The sequence below is a fragment of the Aotus nancymaae genome, unplaced genomic scaffold (genome assembly GCF_030222135.1).
Source record: "Aotus nancymaae isolate 86718 unplaced genomic scaffold, 86718_ANA_hifiasm-v0.15.2.pri h1tg000036l, whole genome shotgun sequence".
In the NCBI taxonomy this organism is placed as follows: domain Eukaryota; kingdom Metazoa; phylum Chordata; class Mammalia; order Primates; family Aotidae; genus Aotus; species Aotus nancymaae.
In genome coordinates, this window is record NW_026988450.1 from 21,579,149 (window position 1) to 21,604,873 (window position 25,725).

A 25,725-nucleotide genomic window follows, 5' to 3' on the forward strand; every position below is an offset into this window, starting at 1 on the left:
CATCAGGGACTTCCCTCTATCAATTATCCCCCTGCTTGCCCGTAGCTCTAACCTCCACCTGTTGAGTTTGTGTCAGGAGTATGAAACCACCTTGACCTCCTAAATGCCATCCCTCTCTCTGATGAATTTCCTTTCCTTCCCTTCTTTTTACCACTATATACTTGAAAGACATTTTTCTCTTCCCCATTTTCACTCCCCCACCTTATTCATGAAATCATCTATTTGTTCAATAAACTATGAGCATATACTATCTGCTAAGAGCTATACTACATACACAGAAGTTGGTCATGTGGTCCACCAGGGACAAGGATGAGTAATGTTCACCCATTTACTGAAAGTGCTACTGGCTAACCCACTGATGCTTGTAATTTTTTTAATTTTAAATTTTGACATAATTTGAAACTTGCAGAAAAGTTGCAAGAACAGCACAAAAACTTCCCAGATATCCTTCATCCAAATTACCCAATATGTTATTATTAGCTTTATCCTGATTTCCTGTGTGTGTGAATAAAAACACATATATACTTCACATTCTGTTGGAGTTTTGTGTATAACGTCTTTTTACTCATAAACATTTCTATGTATATTCCTTAAAAACAAAACATTCTTTTACCACAGCACAGTTACCAAAATCAGGAAAAACAGTGATAGTGATGCAATACTATTTTCCATAGATATTTTCAAAAAACTTCATTATCTCTTTGTAGCACATAATTTTTAACTTGGACTTTAAAAGTATTACTTTTTAAAAGTATAAATGTTATATATATATATATACACACACACACACACACACACACACACACACGTACGTACATATATATACAATGTAAAAAATTTGAAAGTAAGACAAAAGTAGAAGGAACAACATTCAAATTGTATTCCACCACTCAGAGATAATCACTGTTAATTTTTAGACCCATATACACAGGCCCTTATATGTACATACAGATGCCCTTTTAAGAAAGCAATACTGTGACTATACTGAAAATATGACTTTTTCATAACGTTTTCTCTTAATATAGTTAACATTTTCTCAAGACATATTTTAACAGTAATTCTCAAGAGCTGTGTACAAATCCATCATGTTGACAGTGCTTCCTTAAAATTCTTTCCTGCCTTTGCTTCCAGTTCAACACTCTTGCTTTTTTGTTTGTTTTTGTTTTGAGATGGGTCTCACTCTGCTGCCCAGGTTGAAGTGCAGTGGTGCAATCATAGTTCACTGCAACCTTGAACTCCTGGGCTCAAGTGATCTTCCAGTCTCAGCCTCCTTAGTAGCTGGGACCACAGGCGCATGCCACCATGCCCAGCTAATGCTTTGAAAATTATTTTTTGCAGAGATAGGTCTCCTTATGTTGTCCAGGCTGGCCTCCAACTCCTAGGCTCAAGTGATTCTCCTGCCTCTGAATTCCAAAGTGCCAGAATTACATGTTAGAGTCACTATGCCTTGCCAAGACTGTTGCTTTATCCCGAATTACTCGTTTTCATTTGATCCTTTGCCCATGTCATACATATTAGCTTTCCGTGAGTTCTGTCTTCAACCTTGCTTACCTTACTAGCTTTACCTCTCTGTACACTTTCAAAGTTCTCATGCCAAATTTTCCCTGAGCTCCAAATCCTCATACACTTGGCATCTGCAGGTGGATGTTGCCTTACAGTCAACATGTACAAAACTGAGGTTCCTGTCTTTCTCTGTCAACTATGCTCCTCTTCCATTTCCTAGCTCTCAACTTCTTTCTCTGCCTCATTTATCCCTATAGCCATTGGTCACTGACCACTATAAATTCTACTTCGTAAGTGAAATGCACCAAATCCATCACCTTCCCACACCCATTGCCAGTGCTTTATCTCAGGTGTTCATTGTTTCTTGCTCAAATTAATACAAAAAAAACTCTACCTGAGTTTTCCACTTCGGCTCACCTGCCCCCAATTCATCCTGCCACTGTGGCCATAATTCTGTCTTATGAATATGATCATGCAACCCCCTTCCTCTGATGCCTCCCATTGCACTCAGGAGAAAACTCAAATTCCATGCAGCTCAAACAGGCCGCTTTAGACTCTGGCCCCTGCATCCCTCTGCAACGTGCCCTTGCTCTCACACTATACACACACCAGGAACCCTGAACCATTAACAGTTCCCCAAAGCTCCATGCCATCTGCGTTGCTGTCTCCTCCCATGGAGTGTCCATATGTCCAGCATCTCCCTCCCAGTGCTTTTTTCCTACTCACTTTTTAAGACTGAGTATCTACTCCAAGACACCTTCCATGATCACCCCACCCCAACCTGGTTTCTACTAGGTCCCTTCCTGGGTGTTCTTTGGACTCTCTGAGCTTCCGTCTGCATTATCAAACTGTACTGTAATGATCTGGTCTCACCCCATTAAGTCCTACATCAGGACCATTTTCAGACACCTATGAATTCAGAATGGCACCAACTATATTACCTGGCAAAAGTCAAATTCTAATAAATCTTTTAGGAAAGAAAAAAATGGATATTTTACCCTTTGTCATTTTGTATTGCTTTCACCTTGTATCATTAGTATCAAAGTTGTATGCTTGCATTTAATTTTGTATTTACAATTCCTTTTTGTTGTGGTATGTATTAAATAAATGATCCTGAGAGCCTGAGTAAACAAATCACAACTTTACAGAATTATAGCATTTCCAACTGAGAGGTGCTAAAATTATAGCAAACAATATATAAGCAGTCAAAATTCTAAGAATTGCCTCTGATAGAAATAATTTTTAAAGGAAATACTCCAAGTTGGGCTGGGTGACTTGGCAAATATATAATCGCATTCTCACAGTCACCTTATAATCACAGTCACTTTCTTATCAGTGATTTCAGGATGACAGTTGTGAAACTTGAATATTTTGTTTATTGGAGGCAGGTTTTATTAATGTGAAAGAGAATAAAACTAACTGAAGAACTTAATGCTGCTGTACAGAGTCTATTTAATTTAGATCTATAGTTGATATGACAGTTACTTAGCAAGATGGCTTGGCGAGTCTGCTTAGAAGTGTAGAGCACCAAATTTTGCCTAACCAAATTTGAAGGCCTGGAAAAATAATACACCTAAGAGAGAATGGGGAAGGAGTCATCAGCATGATAAAGATAATTAGTAGAAAAAAGCAGGGGAATAAAACCCTTTTTATTCCCTTTATTGGATACCAATATTTTCAGCAAGCACTTCTTCACAATGAATAAAAACAGAATTGGTAATATGTGACTCTGAGCAAAGCTATTTTATATGTATATATACCCACACATATACACATATACATACATACACAGAGACATTTATATGAATAAACTAGGAAAAATAATGCTTTGTATTGATGTGAAAATCTAATATTTATTCCTTACCTGAACCTGAGAAATTGTCTAAAGACCCGTCTGCTGTCGTTGAAGCTGTTTCACTGCTGCTCATTGGCTCTGTTTTAACTACAAAAATAAACAACATACGTCATATTGAATTAATAGTTTTTTGTAAAGACATGGAAGAGAAGATATAACATTCAGAGTAACGACAAGAAAATCATTTCAAAAAAACAAGTTTTGCCTAAATGAACATAAATCATAAACATAAATAGACTCCTTTTAAAAAACACTCATATATTAAGTTCTTTCCCCTTAGGAAACAATCTATTGTTGAAAGTTACTCTTCAAAAGCAGCACTTTAAAAGGACTTAAATTCATCATTGCCTTACGTATTTACTGAATTATTAATAATTAAATCATCTCTCAAAATCTACATGATGTGATGTAAAATTATTTCCTGGGGTTGTGGAAAAACCTGTTACTTGGTCAAACAGAGTCAAAAGGATAGAACAGAAAGATGTGAGGAAGTAGGAAGGAAGTAGGCGTCAACACCAGCAGGTCTTCCTGATGCTCAAGGGCAGCATCCCCCCAACGACATACACACTTTCTGGTTTCTCCAGCATGGTTAAAAAACAGAGGGCTCGATTTAATGCACCATCATCACCACCCAACCATATCTGACTGCCAATTCATCAATATTTTACATATGCTTCATACCAAAAACATACTAAATCTAAATGAGCAAAAACAAAGTTTTCTATTTCAAAATAATATTGATAGCAGACAGTTCGTGAAATACATACATGATCTTTGGTCAAGTCCCTTTGTGCTGTGAGATAACTTTTGGATTTATGTTATAGATTCTCTAAAGCAATCTACTCCCCTGATATGGTGACAGTATTATTGTGCCCCTACCAAACAGATATATATATACACACACACATATATATATATACACACACACACACACACACACAACAACGCTACCTCATCATTAAAATAAATATATACGTTATAAATAAATATAATATAAATATATACACATAATATATATTTATATTATATTAATTTATATTATATATAAATAATGTAAATAAATAAATTTATTAATTTATTTTAATGACGAGGTAGCATTGTTGTTTTCCTTAGAAACTACTGGTGCCATCATCGGAATTCGCCTACCCTGCTTTGTGGAAGGTATTCATTTCCTAGTAACAGATTTTCAGAAAGAGTGCAGTAAGGTTTTAAGGGATACCTAAACATCAGTGACATGCTTCCTAAAACAAAGGCTCCCACGAGAGAATATTTAGGGAGGACTCTCTTATAAATTAAATACATTTTGAAGTGGGAAAAGATGATGGAGAAAATGCAGCTTTTCCTTCTCTCAACATCATCAGTCTGTTACAAACACCAGGGAAAGGACAAATTCTCACAACTTCTGGATCTTCAAATATTCTACCAAAGCATAATGAGTAGTTTTAAAATAAGCATTATAAACACACGCATCAGATGGTCACCTTTTAAGAAAATAATTATTCAGATGACTTCTAAACAAGCTTCGGAAAACAACAATGGTGAGGCTAATGGAAATCACTCTGTTTGATTGTTTTAATGTAGACCAAACAATGGTGTAACTGAAGTTTTCACTTTTCTGCCAGTTGTTTTGGGTTTAGAAGTCTTTGTTGATGCTAAAAAAATTCTGACATAAGCCTGTATTTCCCTTCTCTCTCCATGCCAGCAGACAACCTAATGATTTTGCTTTTCATCACCATTACATCGTTTCAGGAAAGGCTGATACTGCACAGTTCCCAAGTTTCCTACTTAGCTGTCTACATCATGCCTTACCTCCTTAAAAACACACACACACACAAATCTCATATACTGCCCCATACACATCAAGCAATCGTTCTATTTCACTCTCTGCCAGACAGATCACCACTGAGATTCTGAACTCAGAATCAAATACAACATGCTAAGCAAAAGATTAGAATTAGGTGCTATGGAAACAGGTCCTGTAAAGTGCCTACTATGGGTCAGTTATTTACAGACAGCATAATTCATCCTTTTAAACAACTCTTCAAATAGGTCTCAGAATAGACAAACTCCCTTGTCAGTATTATCTTCTTGTTTCCCAAGCACACATTAAAACCAGAGAAGTCACCCAAAGACCCACAGTAAGGGGTAGAAATAAGATTTAATTTGGGATGTTTTTCACTCCAAGGCCCCTGACTAAATCTTGAAGAAATGGTATTAAGTGAGACTTTTCAATAGTATAAGCTACTCCACAACAAGGTTGCTGGGGTACAGTGCCACACACTGGGGAGAGAGTGGAAAGCAAAGTCCCTGCCCTCCTACAGTCTTAGGGCTCCCAGCCTAGTGAACTTGCTAGAAGTTCTCACATAGAAGTTTCATGCCCAACTGTCAGGAAACAATGTGAAGAAAAAATGGTTCCACTGTGTGAGACGTCAATCAAGATCACTTCCAAGTCTTTGTCAAATCTAAGGTCTATGAGTCAACAGATTCTGTAGATGGAATTACTTTGTGAAAGCTTGACTATACCAAAACCACTCCTATTCCTGTACCCCTAAAAGTGACACCAGCTAGTCTCCATATGATTAGCTTAATCGAATGTAGCCCTCACTCCCAAGAGGCACATTCAATTATACTTGAAATCCATTAAAACTAGGCAAAAAGATTAGAAAGGAAAGGAAGAGGATACTTTTAGGCCCCAATAACACTGCTTTTCAACATTGTTCAAACATATCCATCTATACACTAAGGAATAAAGACTCCCTTTTCCCAACAAACCCAGTTTTTTAAAAGGCTCACTGTTGAGGAGAAGAGGATGTACATAAAATAACTACCAGGACATTCATGATTTTATCAGGTACTGTAATTGAATACTTTGATCACAGACCCCATGCTAAAGACTGGTGATTTATTGTAATGTAAAATAGTTTCTGAACTAAAGCCAAAGAAACAGAGACTACTTCTGGCTTGGTTATAGCCAAACATACACCCACCAGAGAGGTAAAAAGACAAGAATAATCTCTGGCCACCAAAATTGTATCCATCCCATTCCCACTAGCACCACCGCATTTATAAATATGCTGTAGATGATGTAATAGAGCACCGCTCCAAGGCTTTGAATTTAAAAACATACACTGAGTTTTCGTGGTCTTAGAGGTTTTAAGGTACTGTAACATCTGAGAACAACTATCCCATCTAAGCCACCCATCTACAAAGGAAAAACTATGAATAATCTCTTCACCTCTAAATAACAAGGATTAGTTTATCTCCATCATACTACTCATTATATGACTCCAGTCTATTAGAAAACAGCAACTTTTGTTCTCTTTTGCCACCACATGAGTCTCTTTTTCTACTACTCTAAGTTCCCAATCTTCCATGTGATCCTTAAAAATCTATTCCTCCTTTAAAAATATGCAAAAAATGCCCTTTATCCCTTAAATCTCCCTGTTCTACCAACTCCTTCACTTGGCCATTCACTCTAGGCCTGAGCAATGCTGGGAAACTTGCTACTCTCTAGATATGACACAGTCTTCCCTCCATCAATGCCTTTGAGCTTTGGTCTTCAAGTCAGAGAATCTAGTTACCTGCTATAACGCTTTCTAAAGTTATTTAATCTCCTTGATCCTAATTATCTCCATGTAAAATTTTTAAAAAATTATATCTACAAGAATAAAATAAGGATTTATAAAAATGTATATAAAGTACCTGGTATAAAGTAGGAGCTAAAACTATATTCATCATCATCATTAAAAGTAGCAGTAGCAATATTCTATCTCTGTTGGGCTGAATGCCTTCCTCCTTTCTCCTAGGGAAAAATACCAGCAACGATATTTAATAAACAGTTAAAAGCACCAGTTTTGGAATTATCAATTGAATTTCAGTCTAGCTTTGCATTTAACAGTATGAATCTGGAGGTTAGTTAACTTCTGTATGCCTCGGCTTCCTCATCTGTAAGTGTGGGTGAATACTAAGGTGAGTGCGCTAAGTCCAGGGCCCATGCTTTTATAGTCACTCTATCACTATAGTGTCTCTTTATGACAAATCAAAGCTTTTCTTAAGATACAGATAACTGGGTCCCAAATGTATCATGAACGTCACATTAAAGTTAAGCTTCCCTTTTAAAAGAAAGTTAGAAGAATCCAAAGTGAAAGGATGTGTCTAAGATCAGCCATGAGGCTACCCTTCAAGGTAGCCAAAATCAAGCAAGGTAACTTGGAAATAACTCAAGAAGGCAGGACCTTCACATATAGAAAGAAATACAATTTGATTAGAAAAAAATCAAATTGTGGTTATAAGAAAAAAACTTATTTATTGGTCATTACAAGGCAGTGTATACTTTCTGAAGAAAGAGGCTAAAAGAAGACTGGTGGATATGGCAACTGTGATCAAGAATTCCAGGAGAAAATGTGGCCATCTTTTTCTGGCATTCTTTAGGGGAGGCTGGCCCTTAATAATGAAAAACCCATCTTTCTTCATCATAAATTTTAGTGTGGATTTATCTATCAGACCATTGGAGCTTGGTGACATTAGCTATCAATATCATGCCACTAACCCATCACATCATGATTATATGCTCATCAAGCAACTTCTGGTTATACTTTGAAGGTTGCAGTCATGCAGAAGACTTCTGCAGATGCAGAAGATGACAGACCATTCAGAAGAAACAAATATTCAATCCATTTAATTTGTTATGTTTTTCACCATAAATTAAGTGGGCTGTTTTAAAGCAAGTTTACCCACAAAGGACAGTTCTGCCTGCTGTACTAGGAGCCAGCTTGTGTATCATAAAGAATTCACACTGCAACATGCAGGGAAGGCAGCAGCCTGGGCAAGCTGCAGTCCCTCCCAAGCAGCATCTAAGCTCGTCTTACCACTTTTCTCAAACTGTTAGAATAAGCACAGCTTGTCTTTGCTTGGCACAAACTCAGTTTTCCTTTTAGTTTTGTTTCATACTGTATTATGCAGAGACTTCAAAAACTCAGTTCACCATCCTTCTCAAATTCTTCATGATTCCTTCATCTTTTCCACTTCAACAAGACTTACATTCATTCAATTTTAGTTATTAAAATGTTCAACTGCACCCATGCCTGGAATTGCATTACCTCCTCGAAATATCACCTTTCACCTCATTCATTCGCTTACTTGCTATTACTCCTCATCAGAACATCCCATCTTTCCAAATCCTTATCTATTCTCCCACTCTTGCTTCACAGCCTCCCTTTCCTAGCCTGAAACCCAGAGCCAGTCATGTCTAGCACCCATCCTAAGATGCTGAGTGCTCTCATTTCTCCTAGCATCTTTTTTTTTTTTTTTTTGACAAATTTTAATCTCAGGATGGGCAATCTCTCATTGTTCACTGTCCTGCTGCTGTTCTAGATGGATGAGTATAACAGAACAGATCGCAGCATGCTGGCCAACTCCACTTAGTCGTGTTCTGTCTTTATTCTTTTGAGTCACCCTGTTTCTTGCCAGTCCCCGTTTTCCATCTCTTGACAACTGTCTGAAACAGTTTCCACTGATTTTTTTCCACGTTCCTTAAGCTCCTGAGACATACCTCATCCTCCACCATATTTGGCACTTCCGCACCAACTATTTTCTAAAGAATGTTGATGTTGCATTAAATCCTTCATCTTCCTGAAACATTCCCAGTTTTTCATGCATTAATTTCAACGGAAGTTTCCTATCCTTGAGCAGGGTCGATAAGACTTTCCCAATTGCCCGATTGAAACTCTTCTTTATTCCAATTTTCCTCAATTCTGAAAAATGAGCCTTATTCCTTGACGCTTTTTAAAAAATTATTCAATGTCACACAGCAATAGTTCTCTTTTCCTCCATGTATTTATTTTTCTTCAGGTTTTGTTCCTTTGCCTACTCTGTGGTTCTATAATTTCACCTTCTTACTTGTCTGAATTTTCTCTCACAATCATTTCTGTCCTGGCCACAGTCTATAATTTTCACCACTCTTATATTTTACAAACCTCTTCTTCCTAATTTCACAGCCACTATTCTATATCGCCTTCTGCCTCTTCTCTTGTGAAAGTTAGCAAATTGGACTTTCAGCCTCTATTCTCCCTGATGAAACAGATATTCATCTTTTTATAATTTAGATGTGCATGAGTCACCCCTGGCTCTGGGGTCTTCAGCAGGCTCTCCACTTTCTTCTGAATTAAGCTCCCAATCCCTAATCATGTATATAAGGCCCCCTATACTCTGACACAGAGCTTTTCTTTTTTCTTTTTGTCTTTATTTTCTATTTTGTTTCTTTCATAAACTTTATATTTGCATAACAAAGAGCAATCTGCAAGAATATGAGTGTACTGAAAAAATACATAATCTATCTAATAGTCCCAACTTTCTTATGTGACATTATTATCCCCATTTATAAAGAATCATCTTTCCATACATTGGGCATTACTTAAACCAACTGGCCTCCTAAGATGTTTAATGCTTCCTCAAATCTACAGTTTTGTAGTACTCTTCCCTCTGACATTGAATACTCTACAAATTTTACACATGACTAAATCCCACAGTTTCTTCAAGGTTCAACTAAAATCCCACCTGTTTCCTTAAGTCTTCTCTGATCTAGTAAGTATTAGGGGTGGTTTCTTATTCCTTGAACTATGTCTGCATTTGTACCTCCTTTAGAATATATATCTACCTCATTTTATGGAAAGTCTTCTCGATTTCAATATATGATAAACTGCTTCATGACCTAAAAAAGATTATCTAAGACCAAAAAAACTCAGCTACATTTTTTTTTTAATTTACATGATTGTATCTCTACAGAACTTAGTCCAATGTTTGGCTTGCAGTTGGAACTCAGTATTTATTGAGGGAATGGATAAAGATAAACTGACTTCAAAAACAGGTTACAACTAACTTCATACTACTAGGCACATTGCACGAGACTAAGAAAAACACTGTTTATGCTAAAATCAAGATGTCATTTTATTCCTTCCAAATCGTCACTCAGTCTACTGATATGCAGGTTCTTGCAAAATGTCTCATTTACAGGACATGTGTCGGTCATGTTATTTTGAAAAAGGTACTCTTTGAAGAAGACACATTAGCATAAACTATCAATTACTGAAATTTCTGTATATTTAGAGAGAATCTCACCTGAATCAGTAAAAAGAAAGGTAAATAAATTTCCATAAATTTATAATAATTCATGGGACATGATCACACAAAAGCAAATGTTGGGTATTGCTGCAAATAAGCCTTAAAAGAATCTTTTATAAAGCAACACAATTATGCTGCAGAGGATCACAAAAGCACAACCACGTAATGTTGTGTTATGGGTAGGATTCAATGACAGTATCACTCACAGATTTAATGAGTCTCTTTCTCAAACCATGAGGCATAAGTAGAGATGTGTTTTTAGAAACTGTGTCAAATGATTTAAAAAGGGGCATTGAGAAAGATGTGAAGAGAATAAAATTGTTGCATAAAATATGAATGTGGAAAACAGCAATGTTGCTAATTGATATATTTGACATCTTAGTCTAAATGCATGATTGAATTAATTAAATAAGTATCCATTTGATTATTTCTGCTTCATCTAAAAGTGCATATATCCATGAACTAAATGTGTTTTCTTTAGTTAATTCCCATTTAGAAACCAAGACATTCCTTTATGTTTGGATTGGCTATATAGTGGGCATATGATCATTATCTCTCCAAAGAGTAAAGTTAAGGTCATCTTCTTTATCTTAAAGGAGGGCAGAAAAAAACAGTTCTTCAAAATATCACACCTGGTATAATCTTAAGAAAACCAAATAAACACATCCAGACTAAACTTGAATTTAAGGGTATACGTGGCCAAGAAGAAATATTAGTCCATTTCAAAACCTGCTATTCATGGAAAGTACAGCATATATTAACATCAGCATGTGCAATGACTTATGGGGCAGTCTAGACTAATTGACTGTTTTTGTAAAAGAAATAATATATGGTTAATTGCAACTGCTCCTTTGAAATGTCTCTTACAACTACATGTTCCTTTACATTTTACAACTCATTCTAGCCACACTAGCTCAGTTTTCTTTCTTTTTTTTTTTTTTTGAGACGGAGTTTCGCTCTTGTTACCCAGGCTGGAGTGCAATGGCGTGATCTTGGCTCACCGCAACCTCCGCCTCCTGGGTTCAGGCAATTCTCCTGCCTCAGCCTCCTGAGTAGCTGGGATTACAGGCACGCGCCACCATGCCCAGCTAATTTTTTGTATTTTTAGTAGAGACGGGGTTTCACCATGTTGACCAGGATGGTCTCGATCTGTTGACCTCGTGATCCACCCGCCTCGGCTTCCCAAAGTGCTGGGATTACAGGCGTGAGCCACCGCGCCCGGCCTCAGTTTTCTAACACATACAATCTGTGCCGATTACATGAGCCTCCATACTAATGCTCATCTCTCCCCCAGTCCAATCCATCCTTGCAACTGCTGTCAGATTAATACCAGAAACACTTCCACTGAATCAGTCCCTTGCTCAAAATATTCAGTGGCTTCTCTCCTGGCTCCAGGATGAAGTCCAAATTCCTTAGCTTACTATTCAGGGTCCTCCACAGTTTGGCTCCAACTGATCCTTCCAACCTTATCTATTATCAATTCCTTCTTCAGCTAAACTGGTCTCCAGGATGAAGTCCAAATTCCTTAGCTTACTATTCAGGGTCCTCCACAGTTTGGCTCCAACTGATCCTTCCAACCTTATCTATTATCAATTCCTTCTTCAGCTAAACTGGTCTCCTCACAGTCTCCCAAACTATCCTACCTTTGTTCGTATTGTTTCCTCATTTAGAATGCATTCCATTTCTTCTCCACCTATTCAAATTCTACCCATTTCCCAATACTCAGCTCAGATTCCACCTCCTCCTTGAAGCCTGGCCAGACCTTAGCAAGCTGAAGAGCTCTTTCTTCTGTACTCTGAGAGCACTTTTGTTCAGATCCGTGGCTTCTAACCTTCTTGAGAATGAAGCCCTCTTTCTAACACCAAAATATTTCAGAACCCAAATGAGACTTTATTTTTAATCTGTTGATTAAGTATATGACAAAAACCTACTGTGAATCTGTAGACAAAAAATGTGTATTTTAATAAACATAACAGAATGTCAATATGTTAAAGAGTTAAATATATATTTGGTCTGTTAATTTCCCCACCCTACAGACAAAGCTTTTGAATTTGCAGGCCTTTGGTACTAGCTCTCCAACTACTGGAGAAGTGTAAGCCACAGACTGAAAATTCTAGTCCTCATAGTTTATTTGGTATATTACCTTTTAGTTTTTGCAAGTGTTTAAAAAGTCTCATCTTCCTCAACCAGCCTGTGAGTTCCTTAAGACAGGTGTCATAGTCAACATAAAATACAGAGACAAATCTCTAAATATTTTGTTTGTTTGGAAATCTCAGAATTGCAATTCAGAACACACACACAGACCAGGATGGTCTTCAGTATGTCCTAAGAACAAAGAGAAGGTTGGAGGTTTCATTAGAAAGAGAAATGGTACATTTTGTTTTGAAAAGCTCCTTGGCATTAGAGAAGCTTTGGGGGGCAACCAAGCTCTGACTGGTAACTGGTAGCAGTACGTAAAATTAGTCTTGGAGTCATGGCAGGTTGCTTCAGTAGTTACTAGGTAAAGTGGTTTGAAGGTTACAGCAGGCCATTTCAGAAGCTGGGCTTGAAGAAAATTCAGCTCTTGAAGCTGGTGCTATGTTCCTCAAGTATTTTCTCCCCCAACTCCTTCAACTGATTTAGTTGGTACTATGGGTTGAATATTTGTTCCCTCCAAAACTCATTTTGAAACTTAATCCCCAATGTATCAGTACCGAAAGGTGGGAACTTTGAAAGGTAATTGGATCACAAGCACTCCACCCTCAGGAATGCATTACTCCATTCGTGGACTAATAGATCCATGGATTGATGGTTTATCAGGGGAGGGGAGCTGGTGGCTTTATAAGAAGAGGAAGGGAGACCTGAGCTAGCATGTTAGCATGCTCCATGCCCTCCCCATGTGACACTCTGTGTCACCTTGGAATTCTACAGAGTCCCCACTAGCAAGACGGCCCTCACCAGATGCCGTCCCTTGACCTTCGACTCAGCCTTCATAACTGTAAGAAATAAATTCCTGTCTTTACAAACTACCTTGTTTCAAGCATTCTGTTATAAGCAACAGAAAACAAACTAGCACAGCTGGATACGACAAAAATGAGCCAATTGGTATAATCAACTTTAACACAAGGGCAGTACCATACACTTCTTTGTATTTCTTCTAGAATCTGGCAGAGTTATTTGTATACAGTAAAAACTAAATAAATATTTGCTTCCTTTTCCCCCCAACATTATGTTATAAAATTTATCACACAGACAGGAAAGCTGGAAGAACTACACAGTGAACACCTATTGCCTAGACTCTACAATTAGCATGTTACTATATTTACTTTTCTGAATCTATCCTTCAAAAAACCATCTTATTTTTATGTATTTCAAAGTAAGTCGCAGACATAATACACTTCCCCTAAACACTTCAGCATTCATATCATTAACTAGAGTTCATATTTGCTTTTGGCTCTTTTTAAAGTAACATTTATATATAACCTAAATGCATAAATCTTAAATGTGCCATTTAATGACTTTTAACAGCTACATATTATATTTAGAAACCAAAGTGAGATCAAAATATTTTTAGCTTATTATAATAATGAAAGCATGGCATAGCACTATGAAAAGATTGTGCCAATAAAAAAAAATCCAGACAGCAATACAACATTCTCAATTTATGACACAGGCAATATTAAAGTAAACTTTTAGAATAGTGGAGTAATAATTGTAAATGTAGTTGATATTTATTAAGCACCTACTATACGCCATGCATTTTGCTAAGCACTTTACGAGCAACAGCTTGTTTACTCCTCATGGCAACTTTATGAGATATTTATTATTATTGTGTCATTTCATAGATGAGGAAACTGCAGCTTAAAGATGTTAAATAGTCCATGGTAACACAGTCAGTTTCATGTTTCTTTACTTGCCATATCTTTTATAAATCAGTCAAAAAGCCCAGTTTTCTGAATAGGGTTTTATCATCCTTAATCATTCCTCTGATATAGATCTCGACAATCAGCAAATGGCACAGCAATAAGAAGATCCAAGAATACCAGGGCACTAAATAAAAGTGTATCAGTGTATGTTGCAAATTAGCGGGTGGTAAAATAAACTAGTGCATGAAGATTGGAAGCAGATGAGCTGGCTCAGACTCACAACCTCAATCATATCAATGTGGGAAAATGTCTTACTTGCCTAAAAGGTAATCAATCTTCCAAATGTACACCTCAGATCATGTCTTTTTCCCAACCTTCACCATCTCACAGGGGCACCCAGGCATAAACCCTACCCTCATTGAGTATTAGTTGAACAAGTAATTACTAAGAACCTCAAGTATTCCAAATACCTGCAAAGGCCATGCTTGATAGGAGGGATCCCAAAGAAGGAGAATATATCCTTTCCTCACATGGAGACAATACAGAAACCAGTCCCAGAAGATATGTTTCTTTTTAAAAATATAACATTGTTTAATAATGGCTGCTATTTTTTGAGCATGTAGTAGATGCCAATAACTGCACTTAGTATTTTGAAGAGACTGTCATATCAATCAACCTATGATTAGGGGCAATGCCATTCTACAGCAAAGAATGTTGAGGCTCAGAAGTAATAGATAATAATAGCCAATGGACATTAAGCATTTTCTAGGAGTCAGACACTGTTCTAAGTGCTTTACCAACTCACCTACTATTGTAGCAACAGTACAGGTAAGTAGTATTATCATCTTCATTTTAGAGACCAGTTTACGGGAAGCAGAGTCTCAGAGCAGGTAAGTAATTATTCATCATCACACTTGCTATCTAGTAAGCGGCAGAGCTTCAAACAGAGGCAGGAAGCTTCAGGACTCTTTCTCAACTCCCCGCTCTGCTCTCAAAATGCACATGTTAGTTGCCGTGAATAAACAGCAGAATTGTGATTTTTTTTTATATTTTAGTTCAGGTGAGTCTGATTACGAACTGCTCTCACAAGCATACAATGCTGCCTTCCTATATTTCTAGTGTTACTCATTTTCCACATTACTCTCTTTAAGGCAAGTATCAGATTTGTTAAGAAAAAGATAATATGTAAATAAGCACATGATTTCAGACAAAATGCCTTCATTATTTCTCACCTGGAGTCCTTTCCTACTGCCCACTACCCCTTGAATACAGTTTCAAAATACTACCTAAGTGCATTTCTAAAACACAAGCCCAATCATATCAGTTTCCAACTTACAAGCCTTCAGCTCCCACAGCTCCTATACAGTTGAATCCAAACTCTTGAACTTTTAGAGCCCTTCATCATCATCTTTGGCTGTCTAAGCCCCATCTCTGTGCATGCTCCTCATCTTACACACACACACACTCTCTCTCTCTCTCTCTCCCTCTCCCCACTCTCCCCCTCTCCCTCCTCCCCTCCCTCTCCTGCCATTCGGAATGTCTTTGCCACAGCTATAAAAATCAAGTTCTTTCTTCCTGGCACGGTACTCGGTATTCTCCTACCTCTCCTTCAGGACTCAGGTTAAGCATCACCAGTGTGCATCCTCCCAACTCACAGTCACTTCAGTCATGCTTAGATGTCCTCCTCCTCTGCAGAATTTAGCCCTTCTCTTAACGTATGGTGGTAAATCACATTAAATCGTGAACTTCTCCTTGGCTAGAATGGAGTTTGGTATATTTCTAGACAGAATCACTTATTAAACATATCTCAAATTAATTAACAACGTAATTGTAGATATACAGTACAGATATAGTACATATATACACACATATACACATGTATATATACATACATACTTCTACTTTTTTATTGTAGTGAATATATATATATCCTTGCTTCTGCAATTTTTCCTCGCCTTCAAAATGTTTACTTCCAATTATCATTCCTTTACCATCTTACCATCTACACACTAACCCTAAGTGTACTAACTGCCTTATCTTTATATCATTCAGTTGTTTCTTGGACTATGTGGAAGTTGCTTCATCACTATTAATATACTAACAGTTGAAGTTTCTATTTAGGAAGCAGTTAATAACTATGGATCAAAAGCAAGTCAGTCACTATAAATCAAATTCAAAGCCAGCAAACATGTTGACTGTGGATGTTTTGTGGATGGACAGCCCATAGCTACTATATGAACTGTCTGTGAAATAATTTCAAAAATTTGAAAAACAGGCTTTAGATACTTATTGAATCTGTTAATGTACTGCAAATAAACATAATGAATGCTCCTCTCTTATAATCATTCATGTACATTATGGGCTTAGTAATATGGGGCATTCATTCAACAATTTTTTCAATTAGGCTTTACTGCCAAGCCTCCTATTAGATGCTAAGGACACTAGAGTGAACACGTGTGTACCCCCTTCAAGAAACTTAGAAACCCTTCCAGGTGAAACACACATACAAATGAATGTTGTATATCTTTCATCTTGGCCACAATCTTAGATAAGGTAACACAAACACTTCTTAGGGAAGACAAACTATTTCAGCAAGAACTCAGCTTTTTGGCTAGTAACCTAAGCAGTGTTATTTGGGAGTCCATGTTTTAAAGTGTAAAGAATGTGGCTTTGAAATCAGCCTGATATGCCTTTGAATCTCTTCCCCAACACAGCTAATACACCGTATACACAGACTAGTCACTTAAACTCTTTAAAATGAGGTGCCTAAAAGTTACTCTAAAGATTGTTTGAGGATAAAAATAGATAGAGGGCATATGATGTACTCAAAAACTTAGTCAATGCAGTTCATATTCTTTATTTTGATAAAAGAGATTATTTCCACTTAAAATCCCCTTATTAGTAATAAATGCAATGATAAAATGAGTAAACATAGATTTTGATTCATGTTACAATGTTAAGAAAAAAAGTTCCTAATTTGTATTATGAGAAGTACAGAAACGTACCTTTTTGGAATGTGTTTGGTAGAGTCTGTCTATCTTTCTTTTTTTTTTTTTTTAAGGTATAATGGGATACTGGAGGCATGCCAAAAAAAAAAAAAAAGAAAAAAGAAAAAAGAAAAACACCAAAAACCAGGAACCTATAAAACTAGCAAATTACTATGAACATAATCATAATAACCTCTCACTTATAAATAATCGTGGGTCCTAAAAGTTAACAATAAACTCTTGCTTTCTCTCTACTATAGTAAAAGCAATATTTGGCAGTCACCGAAGACAGACATATGACAGATAATTTTTTTCCTACCCAAAGCAAAAAATGTGAAAATGGAAAATTTGTAACATGTATATATATTTTTTATTATATGCTTAGAGTGAAAGAGAAGAGAATGAATTACTCTTGGCCCTTATTCCAAGTTAGCAAGGTGAAAAGAAATATAACAGACCCCATTTTATCTATATACTGCTCGCACCAAGGTATCCTTGGATATCATAAGAAATCAGGAATTACTTAAAGCAGGGAATCTATGACCAAAGGTATATGAATTTACCTAAATACTACCATTCACTAAATGTTCACATATATCCCGGGAGGGAACCAGAGGTTTCTCCCAGAAAATTGGATGTTCTCAGGGAGATACATTTCTCTTCATACCAAAGTTGTGGCCCAACCAGGGGAGAGATGCCACAGAACTGTGATTCTCTGTACTATTAGCAATTGGAAATGGGGAAAAGCTGTCTACACCTAGACCTTAGTTTATCAAGAAGCTTAGCTCTAGAAACCCCAAGCCTGGCTACAGGCAATCAGCACTGGCATTCCTATTCTTACTATGAAAGATAGTTTGCTGCAGATGAGAGGCTACAGCCGATCTGCCACCATACAAGGCTCACACACGCCACCCCTCTATTCCTCTGACTTTACCTGTTTTACTCCCAGCCATTCTTTCTCTTTCTTTCTCTTCCAGCCACACTGGGCTCCTTGCTGATCCCAGAACATCCCAGGCATGCTCTCCACTCTCATATTTGATCATTACTATTCCAGTGGAGCCCGCAACAAATGTCAACATAGTGTTGCTTGGCTGGTATAATTTGGTTCTCAAAGACAAGAAACGTGTGACCAAATTTATCAACTACTTAGAAATATTTTCTGACGTAGAAAACATTTATTCTAAGCAGTAGCAAAACTGCCACCAGTTTTTAAATTTCACAGTCATACCTCCCCATTCCAAATGCGCATATGATAATGACCATTATAATGAAAAGCAGAGATGATTTCCCATTTCAATTTGATTTCAGAGAGGCTTAACACAGGCAGACAGGTGATGAAATTATAATTAAGTCTAAAGCTTTGAAAACTAACAAGAAATAACCCCCCAAAGTTGACCTAATGATGCAATACAATGTGCACGTGGACCACAGAAAGGAATCTTACACACTCACACACACCAGAACTTCAAGACCGGGCTATAACCACCCTGAGGAGTCATCCTATAACGAAGTTCTTTGTCATCAAAGCCTCTGCCACTGGTTCTTGCACAGCTCTGCTGCTTGCTGGGGAATGGTATTATTCAGCCATGAAGGGACCAATGTAGCAATGAAAGCACCAATTTTTATAAAAGATATTAGAAAAGACATTTGCAGATGATGCAAATCACATATTCTCTCCAGAGAATAATATGGTGATTTAAAAACCCAGACTCTGGAGTCAGACAGAACTTAATTCAAATACCAGCTCACATGCCAGTGGTACCAAATACAAGCCATGTGCCTTTAAACTTGGTGTTTAACTACATTTTGGATTTTTTTGTGCATAAAATGAAAATCACACTGTAGAAGTGACTTATTTACATATGGCATAGCATTTAATAAATATAGAGCACTTGTAAGTTTCAATTATGCTACAAATTTTATGTTACATCCTCAGAAAGCCTGATGTAAGTTCTGTTATTATCTCCATTTTACAGCCACCCAGAAGCTGACTTATCTGAGTTCACACAGGCAGCAAATAGTGGAGCCCAGACTCTTAGCTATTATTCTGACAATGTTAAAAACATTTCTTTTCAAAAGATTATAAAACAAAGCAGAGAATGGTCAGCACAGTGACTAATAATAGGCTACTAATAAATATTACCCAGCATTATAATTAATTAGCAACAGATATGTGAAAATTATTCCTATATATGCAACATAGGAAAATACTAAATTCTATCAAATTACTTGTTCATTCTTTCATGGCTTTTGTTTCAGAACAATTTATAAGAGGCCAATTCTGTGGTTACAGACAAACTCTAAAAACGTCATTAGAAACTCCTTTATTCACAATGTCCCTTAATCTTCCAGAAACTAATCTTGTGCAGAATGTAAACAATAATAAAGTTATATTACCATGTTTCTATTGACAACAGAATATTTCACCACAAATATATAAACATGGCCTATAAAAATACAGCCTCAAACCATACTTTTATACATATTTGCCCCACTTTAGATATTTCTTGTAAATCAGATTTCTTAAAAATAATCTAGTTAGACAGAACTCTATTTTACTAAATTAAAATGACAGTGAGAAAAACAAATCCAGATAATTTACTAGTGTTCTAAGCTTTGTAAAACTGATGAAACAGCTTAAAATAGATTCTGATAATTTAAAAAACTGAACCTATTATCCTAAAATATGTAATATACAGCAAATTTTAATGCAGAAAATTAATTAACCTAATTATTTGTTATCACCTTGGAAATCTGATATACCAATTCAAAATTACTATTTGAATTACCATCAGAATTCCTGAAACCCTACATGCAGTGAAAATTCCAATTCCATCTGGTTTTGTGTCACCTAAAGACAAATCTATCTGTTTCAAGAAAAGTTTAAGCTTCTTCTTGAGTTTGAGCCTAAGTTTACAATACAGAAAACTCAGAATTAGAGTTCTGATTTTTGCTTGCTCACACTTTTTTGGCCTTCCTCACTCCTTACTCCAAGACAACCAAAAATAAACACTCAAACCAGCAATATATGAACTGACCAATCTTAAGCTCCCATGGACTTAAGACAACCAGAGAAAACAAAGATGGAAAGAATCACTGCTTTGCAAACAAGGCCTTAATTACATACGTAAATAAAAATCCTTTTAGGGCCACAGCCCTGAATCCTTCCAAGGAATCTTTCTCAACTACTTCTCACACTTAAACACAAATATCAACACAAAGCCTTTACCACGTAGAGGCTTACGCAGATACCTAAACATTACAAATCCTCTCAGATTTGATGCTCACCTAATAGAAGTATCATCAAGAAGCCTATTTCTTAAAATCTATGCTTGAACAATCTCTCTAATACATGGAATAGAATAATACATTTCTGCTCCATCTCGGCCTCGCAGACTAACTGTCCAAAGGAAGAGAGGAAACAGTTAAAAGACACGCCGTGATTGGTGTTTTCGTATCCATCCATTAGTGTCTTCTAGGTCAAGCTTGAGTTGTTTAATAGTAACAAAAATATGCATTAATTCATTTGGAAACATATCACTTCCTACAGTGCTTTCCTCATTGCAAGTCAAGCATTCATTTATGCTACTATTTTCTATTTTTACCTGTTTATATTTTTATATTGCAAAGATGTATAAACAGGGTGAAACCAACCGATGGTTAACTGAAACAATAACAACTCACAGAGGGGTTGGAAGGATGTATAAAAATATGAATAATTGAAAGTTCTGAAATATAAAACATTCAAACAATGCTTATAACTGAAGAACATTTCATGTAGGAAACAAAAAAAGCACACTTCAGGCTGTAGCTCAGTCTCTTTCTGTCTTTATCCCTTAGATGAACCATGAAAATAGGCACTAGCCTGTGAGTACAGAACCTACAAACATTGAGTCTTACGATAATTTGGCAGCAGACTTAAGAAGAAACTTAATATTCTCTGCCTCTCCATTCCATTTCCTTCTTGTTTGTTCTTCAGATGAAGTTATGGTTTTTGATACAGGAGATTTTCTTGTTTTCTTAGCCTCATTATAGGAACAAGTGGTGGCAGGAAATAAAAAATATCTCTGAGTGAAAAAAGACAACCTATATAAATGCAGGCAAAGCCAACAACTGTGTAAACTAAATGGAAGTTCTGTTGACCTAATTAATTTTGATTGGGCTGAGATGATTTTCAATTGGGTTGCAGAAAAGTCACTTAAATATAAATCATGACATATGTAGCTGGAAATATTTGTTGTAGAATTAGGGGAGGTGATTGACATTTTAAAGACTCTTAAATTGTAATGAATTTCTTGATTTTATTCCTTTAATTCATCGGTAAACACTGCTGTTTTCAAACTAAATAAGATTTCAAAGAAGAAAAAGGAAAATCTATAATGACTATATGACAGAGAACTTTGCCAGACATAAATGAATTCACTAAGTTTAAGCTTAACTCCTCTAGTGGTGACAGAGAGGAATGAAATAGATATGAGACATATAAGTAGCATGATAAACTGATTCACACACTTAATAAAAACCTAGAACTTCCCAATATTGTATGTATCTAAATGCACATGTAACATCGATCATGAGGGAAGTCTGGGTCCATATTTTCAAACTGAGTACTAAAATAAAACAATATCCCAGTAGATCGAGAAACTTCATTTATTCTCATTTATATCAATACCTTCTAATTTCACTTTCTAACCGCCACAACACTTGTAAAATACATTAATGAAGATGGCCTGAAAACAGGGCGAGATGAGTAATTGTGTATTTGTCTGAAATCAGGTCTGAAAACATTCATTTCCAGGACATAAAACAATTAATTTTTTTAAGATAAAGAATATATTCTGTTTATTTCCCGGATTGGTTGAGAAGATCACATAATTACGTAAAGTATTTTAATAGTTTGAACTTATTTTAGTTATGTAAAAATCTAATAAAATGCAGCATTCCTAAATAAGAATGTGATATCAAGTTATGAAAAGTAAATATTCAGAAATATATTATTACTCCACATGTGCTTAGAAAACAAACCACACATCACTCACACAATACCATCTAAGTACCTAAACACACGCTCTGTTTCAGTACTGCGTGGTTCTTATTTTATAGGAGATGACTTGCCAATAAAATATTGAGAAAATGAAAACTTCTTACTCCTATTCATTTGTTCATATACAAAAATATTAACTATTAGTATTTCATAATTCCTCTTCCATATATGTACTGGTATATTCTATTGAGCAAAATATTTTAACATATTTAGTCTTCCTTATTTTTAAGTTAATTTGAGTGATTGTCTTATCTGGACTTCACGATGATGGAAATGCCTGTTAAAGGTCACCTATGGGCCTTCTGCAGCTCCTGTCAGTGGCTGCCCTGCATGCTGACTCTCACGTGAGGCCTGCCAGCACACGGACCTGCGGTGGTCTGGGCGACTATATCCACACCCAGTCTGCACTCTGCAGTAGGCATGCTTCACCTGAAGTCAAAGCCCAAAAGAAGAGGAAAAAGAACTGCTTGCTTTTATTTTATTTGCTCTATAAAATCCGCTTACACACTAGAACTACTTTCCTATAAATGATTTAAATTTCTCTGTGATTGCCTATCAAATGAGAAGAAAAAAGTTTCAGATTAAAAGGCATCTCATTCAGAGATTAATTTTTTGCTAGATCAGCAAAGTTTCAATTTTTGATAGTACCCATTTTTCATACACACTTGAATGTATTTATGCTAAAAGAAAAATGCAGAATCTTGAAACATTTAAAAATCACTGTTGGAATAAAAATCAAAACACCTCATATCAGAAATAACTGATTTTATACTTTTCCTATTATTAAAAATTACATAACATTGTACGTTTCAAAAGCCTTCACTAATACACATCCCAATATCAACACCAAAAAGGACAGTAATTTTACAGCATTTAGTTTTATTTTTTAAAAATTGTGTGATGAAAGATCACCATGGTGACTGAGAAATTATGGTTAAGAGTTTTGTCTATGGATGAAATTCTAACACAGATAATTCACTGAACTTCTAGTGAAAGGTATGTTTTGAGTCATCAAGGTCCTGAGGCTTAGTAATGAATAAATAAGCAAAATATCATCTATGAAGAAATAATTTTTCAATAGTCTAGATATAAATATAATGCAATATGTAACATATATTTCCATATGTTGAAGTTCTAAAAATATGCATAGTACCTAAATGCCTGCATAACAGGTAGCAACAATACATACAACTTTATATATTTAATCTTAATATACACGGATCAAAGTAGGTATCCCTATTTATATAAAGTTTATGTAAATATTCATATGTATTAATTACACAGAAATAATCATATTGTTTAAAGTATACTATTTAATCTTTAAGTAAATAAATTGTGTGTATATCACCTAAATGATGCTGTATATTTCATAAACAATACTTTCTACTTATTTATATTTTCATAGCCAAAGCCATAAGAACTAGGCACACAAATTATTTCATTGATATTTAGAAACAATCCAGTCCAATGTTTACATTTAAACAAAATCAGTTATATTTAATAACAAAAGGGAAAATAAGGGAAATAATTTCAAGTTTTCATTGCTCATACAGCAAAACAACACAAATTGATATGCACTGTGGACATAATCAACAAAAAGATAAAACATACTCAAAGGTTAAAAGTGTTATACACACATATATGTATAATATCTATGTGCATATATGTATATGCATTTGGCAAAATAAAACCAACCTATGCAATGTTACAATGTGAAGCTCCTAACAATGAATACTGACTCATAAGTCACATTATTACTTAAAGGGGAAACATGACAGTAGTTTTATGAATTTGACAACTGAAATCATAACCACCTAATAACAAAACATATACTGATGAAGAAACAAGGTGCAAAGTAAACAGTGAGAAGGCAGACACTCACCTTCGGTGCCATTGGGAGTCATGGAATTACTATTTATATGAGAGTTATCGAGTTTGGGGCCACTGGGGGATTCACTACTACCACTCAGACGGCTATGCGGGCTGGTTAGATCCTGCATTTCCATAGACCTAAAGACAAGAAGCCTTCCATTTGACAGATGTACCAAATTCATAACACCACTATTTAATACGCTAATGACTTGACACCTTCTTTGAAACACACTCACACAAAAGTTCCATTGTATCTATTTCTTAGACTCAAAATAGTTCATCTCATATTTTGACTTCAGGCATCCCTTCATCAAAGGTACTATCAAAAGATGTCACTTGCCTTACCTACCCAGCCAGTCACATGATGTTTTTTAAATTTCATGTTTTCTTACACAGTTCAAGTCACAAGGTCTAATGTGAGACAATGACATCTATTTTAATTTTCAAAGAAAAAATAGTCATCATTTTCTTTTTATATTAAAAAGGACCAAAGGCATTACTTTTCTAAAAAAGGCAACTATGTAAAGAAGTAAAATAGAAATAGATCACTTTTCTGTGGAATCTGTTTCATCTAATAAATTAGCACTACGGTACTCCCTTATAATTTACCACCCAATTTTAATTTAATGGGTCTCCAAACCAAATAAAACACTTGAAACCTATAGTCTAGTGACAGGGAATGAGATAGTCCTGATGCATGTGTTTACTCTGGCAAACTACTTAATTGTTCCTCTGTTTCCCTTGAAACAAATGCAGCATTAAAACATTATGATGTCGGCTCACTTGTTTGCTTTGTGGATTACATAGAGCGTGCCCAATTGAAAAGGGATAAGGCCAATATACAGTGGGTCCCTGCAAGCATTAGCACTCGGAATACCTCAGCTGTCACTTACTCTGGGAAATAACAACAATTCTACTTCAATGCTATAATTTTGCATTTTAACCATATAAAACCAGTTAAATGCCCCCTGAAAGTTCTTAGACTCTGCAGTTACTTATTCTATAAAAGGTACAAAAGCCACTACTCACATTCACAATTTCAAAACTATACATTTATATTTAATACCCTATTAGTAAAGAGAGAATTTATTTAAAGTCACTAAAAACATACCTAGACACCACTATTTTCTGACAGCCAATTTCTTAAAAGTTTAGGGTCCATTTATTTTAAACTCTGTATGTTTTTCTAAGAAAAAAGATAGGAAGAGGTTTAATGTTTACATATATAAAGTTCATACTATTTGCTCCTCACCCTAACAGGTCAATAAAAGCTACAGTCATTTTAATTTAGAGGTTGCACTTACATTGACTGTGGATATCAGTTTTTAAAACAGCTTAACATGAGCCATTTTACTTCTGAAGTGAGTTTTGACTTCCCCAAATATTCTGAATTCAAACTAGAAATGGTCTAAAACCCAGTTTTTCTCTCCTGATTCTCATTACACATTCACAGTTTTCCTAACACTAGAAACTATAGCCCATAATCATTTTCAAACTGAG

General features: G+C 35.8%; 1 protein-coding gene across 12 annotated transcripts in view; it reads right to left on the reverse strand.

Moving 5' to 3' along the window:
• Positions 1–25,725, reverse strand: part of EYA1 (EYA transcriptional coactivator and phosphatase 1) — a 343,456-nt gene that overhangs the window by 132,928 nt on the left and 184,803 nt on the right. For 8 of the 12 annotated variants that reach the window (XM_012463621.2, XM_012463624.2, XM_012463622.2 and 5 more), the window contains 2 exons: positions 24,236–24,363; positions 3,368–3,445 (listed from right to left, as the gene is read on the reverse strand). In XM_012463621.2, coding sequence (XP_012319044.1) covers positions 3,368–3,445; positions 24,236–24,363 — 206 coding nt within the window. Of the gene's footprint in view, positions 1–3,367; positions 3,446–24,235; positions 24,364–25,336; positions 25,406–25,725 lie in introns of those variants that run through there. The other 4 variants (XM_012463631.3, XM_064384271.1, XM_012463632.2 and 1 more) reach the window with 2 other exon arrangements.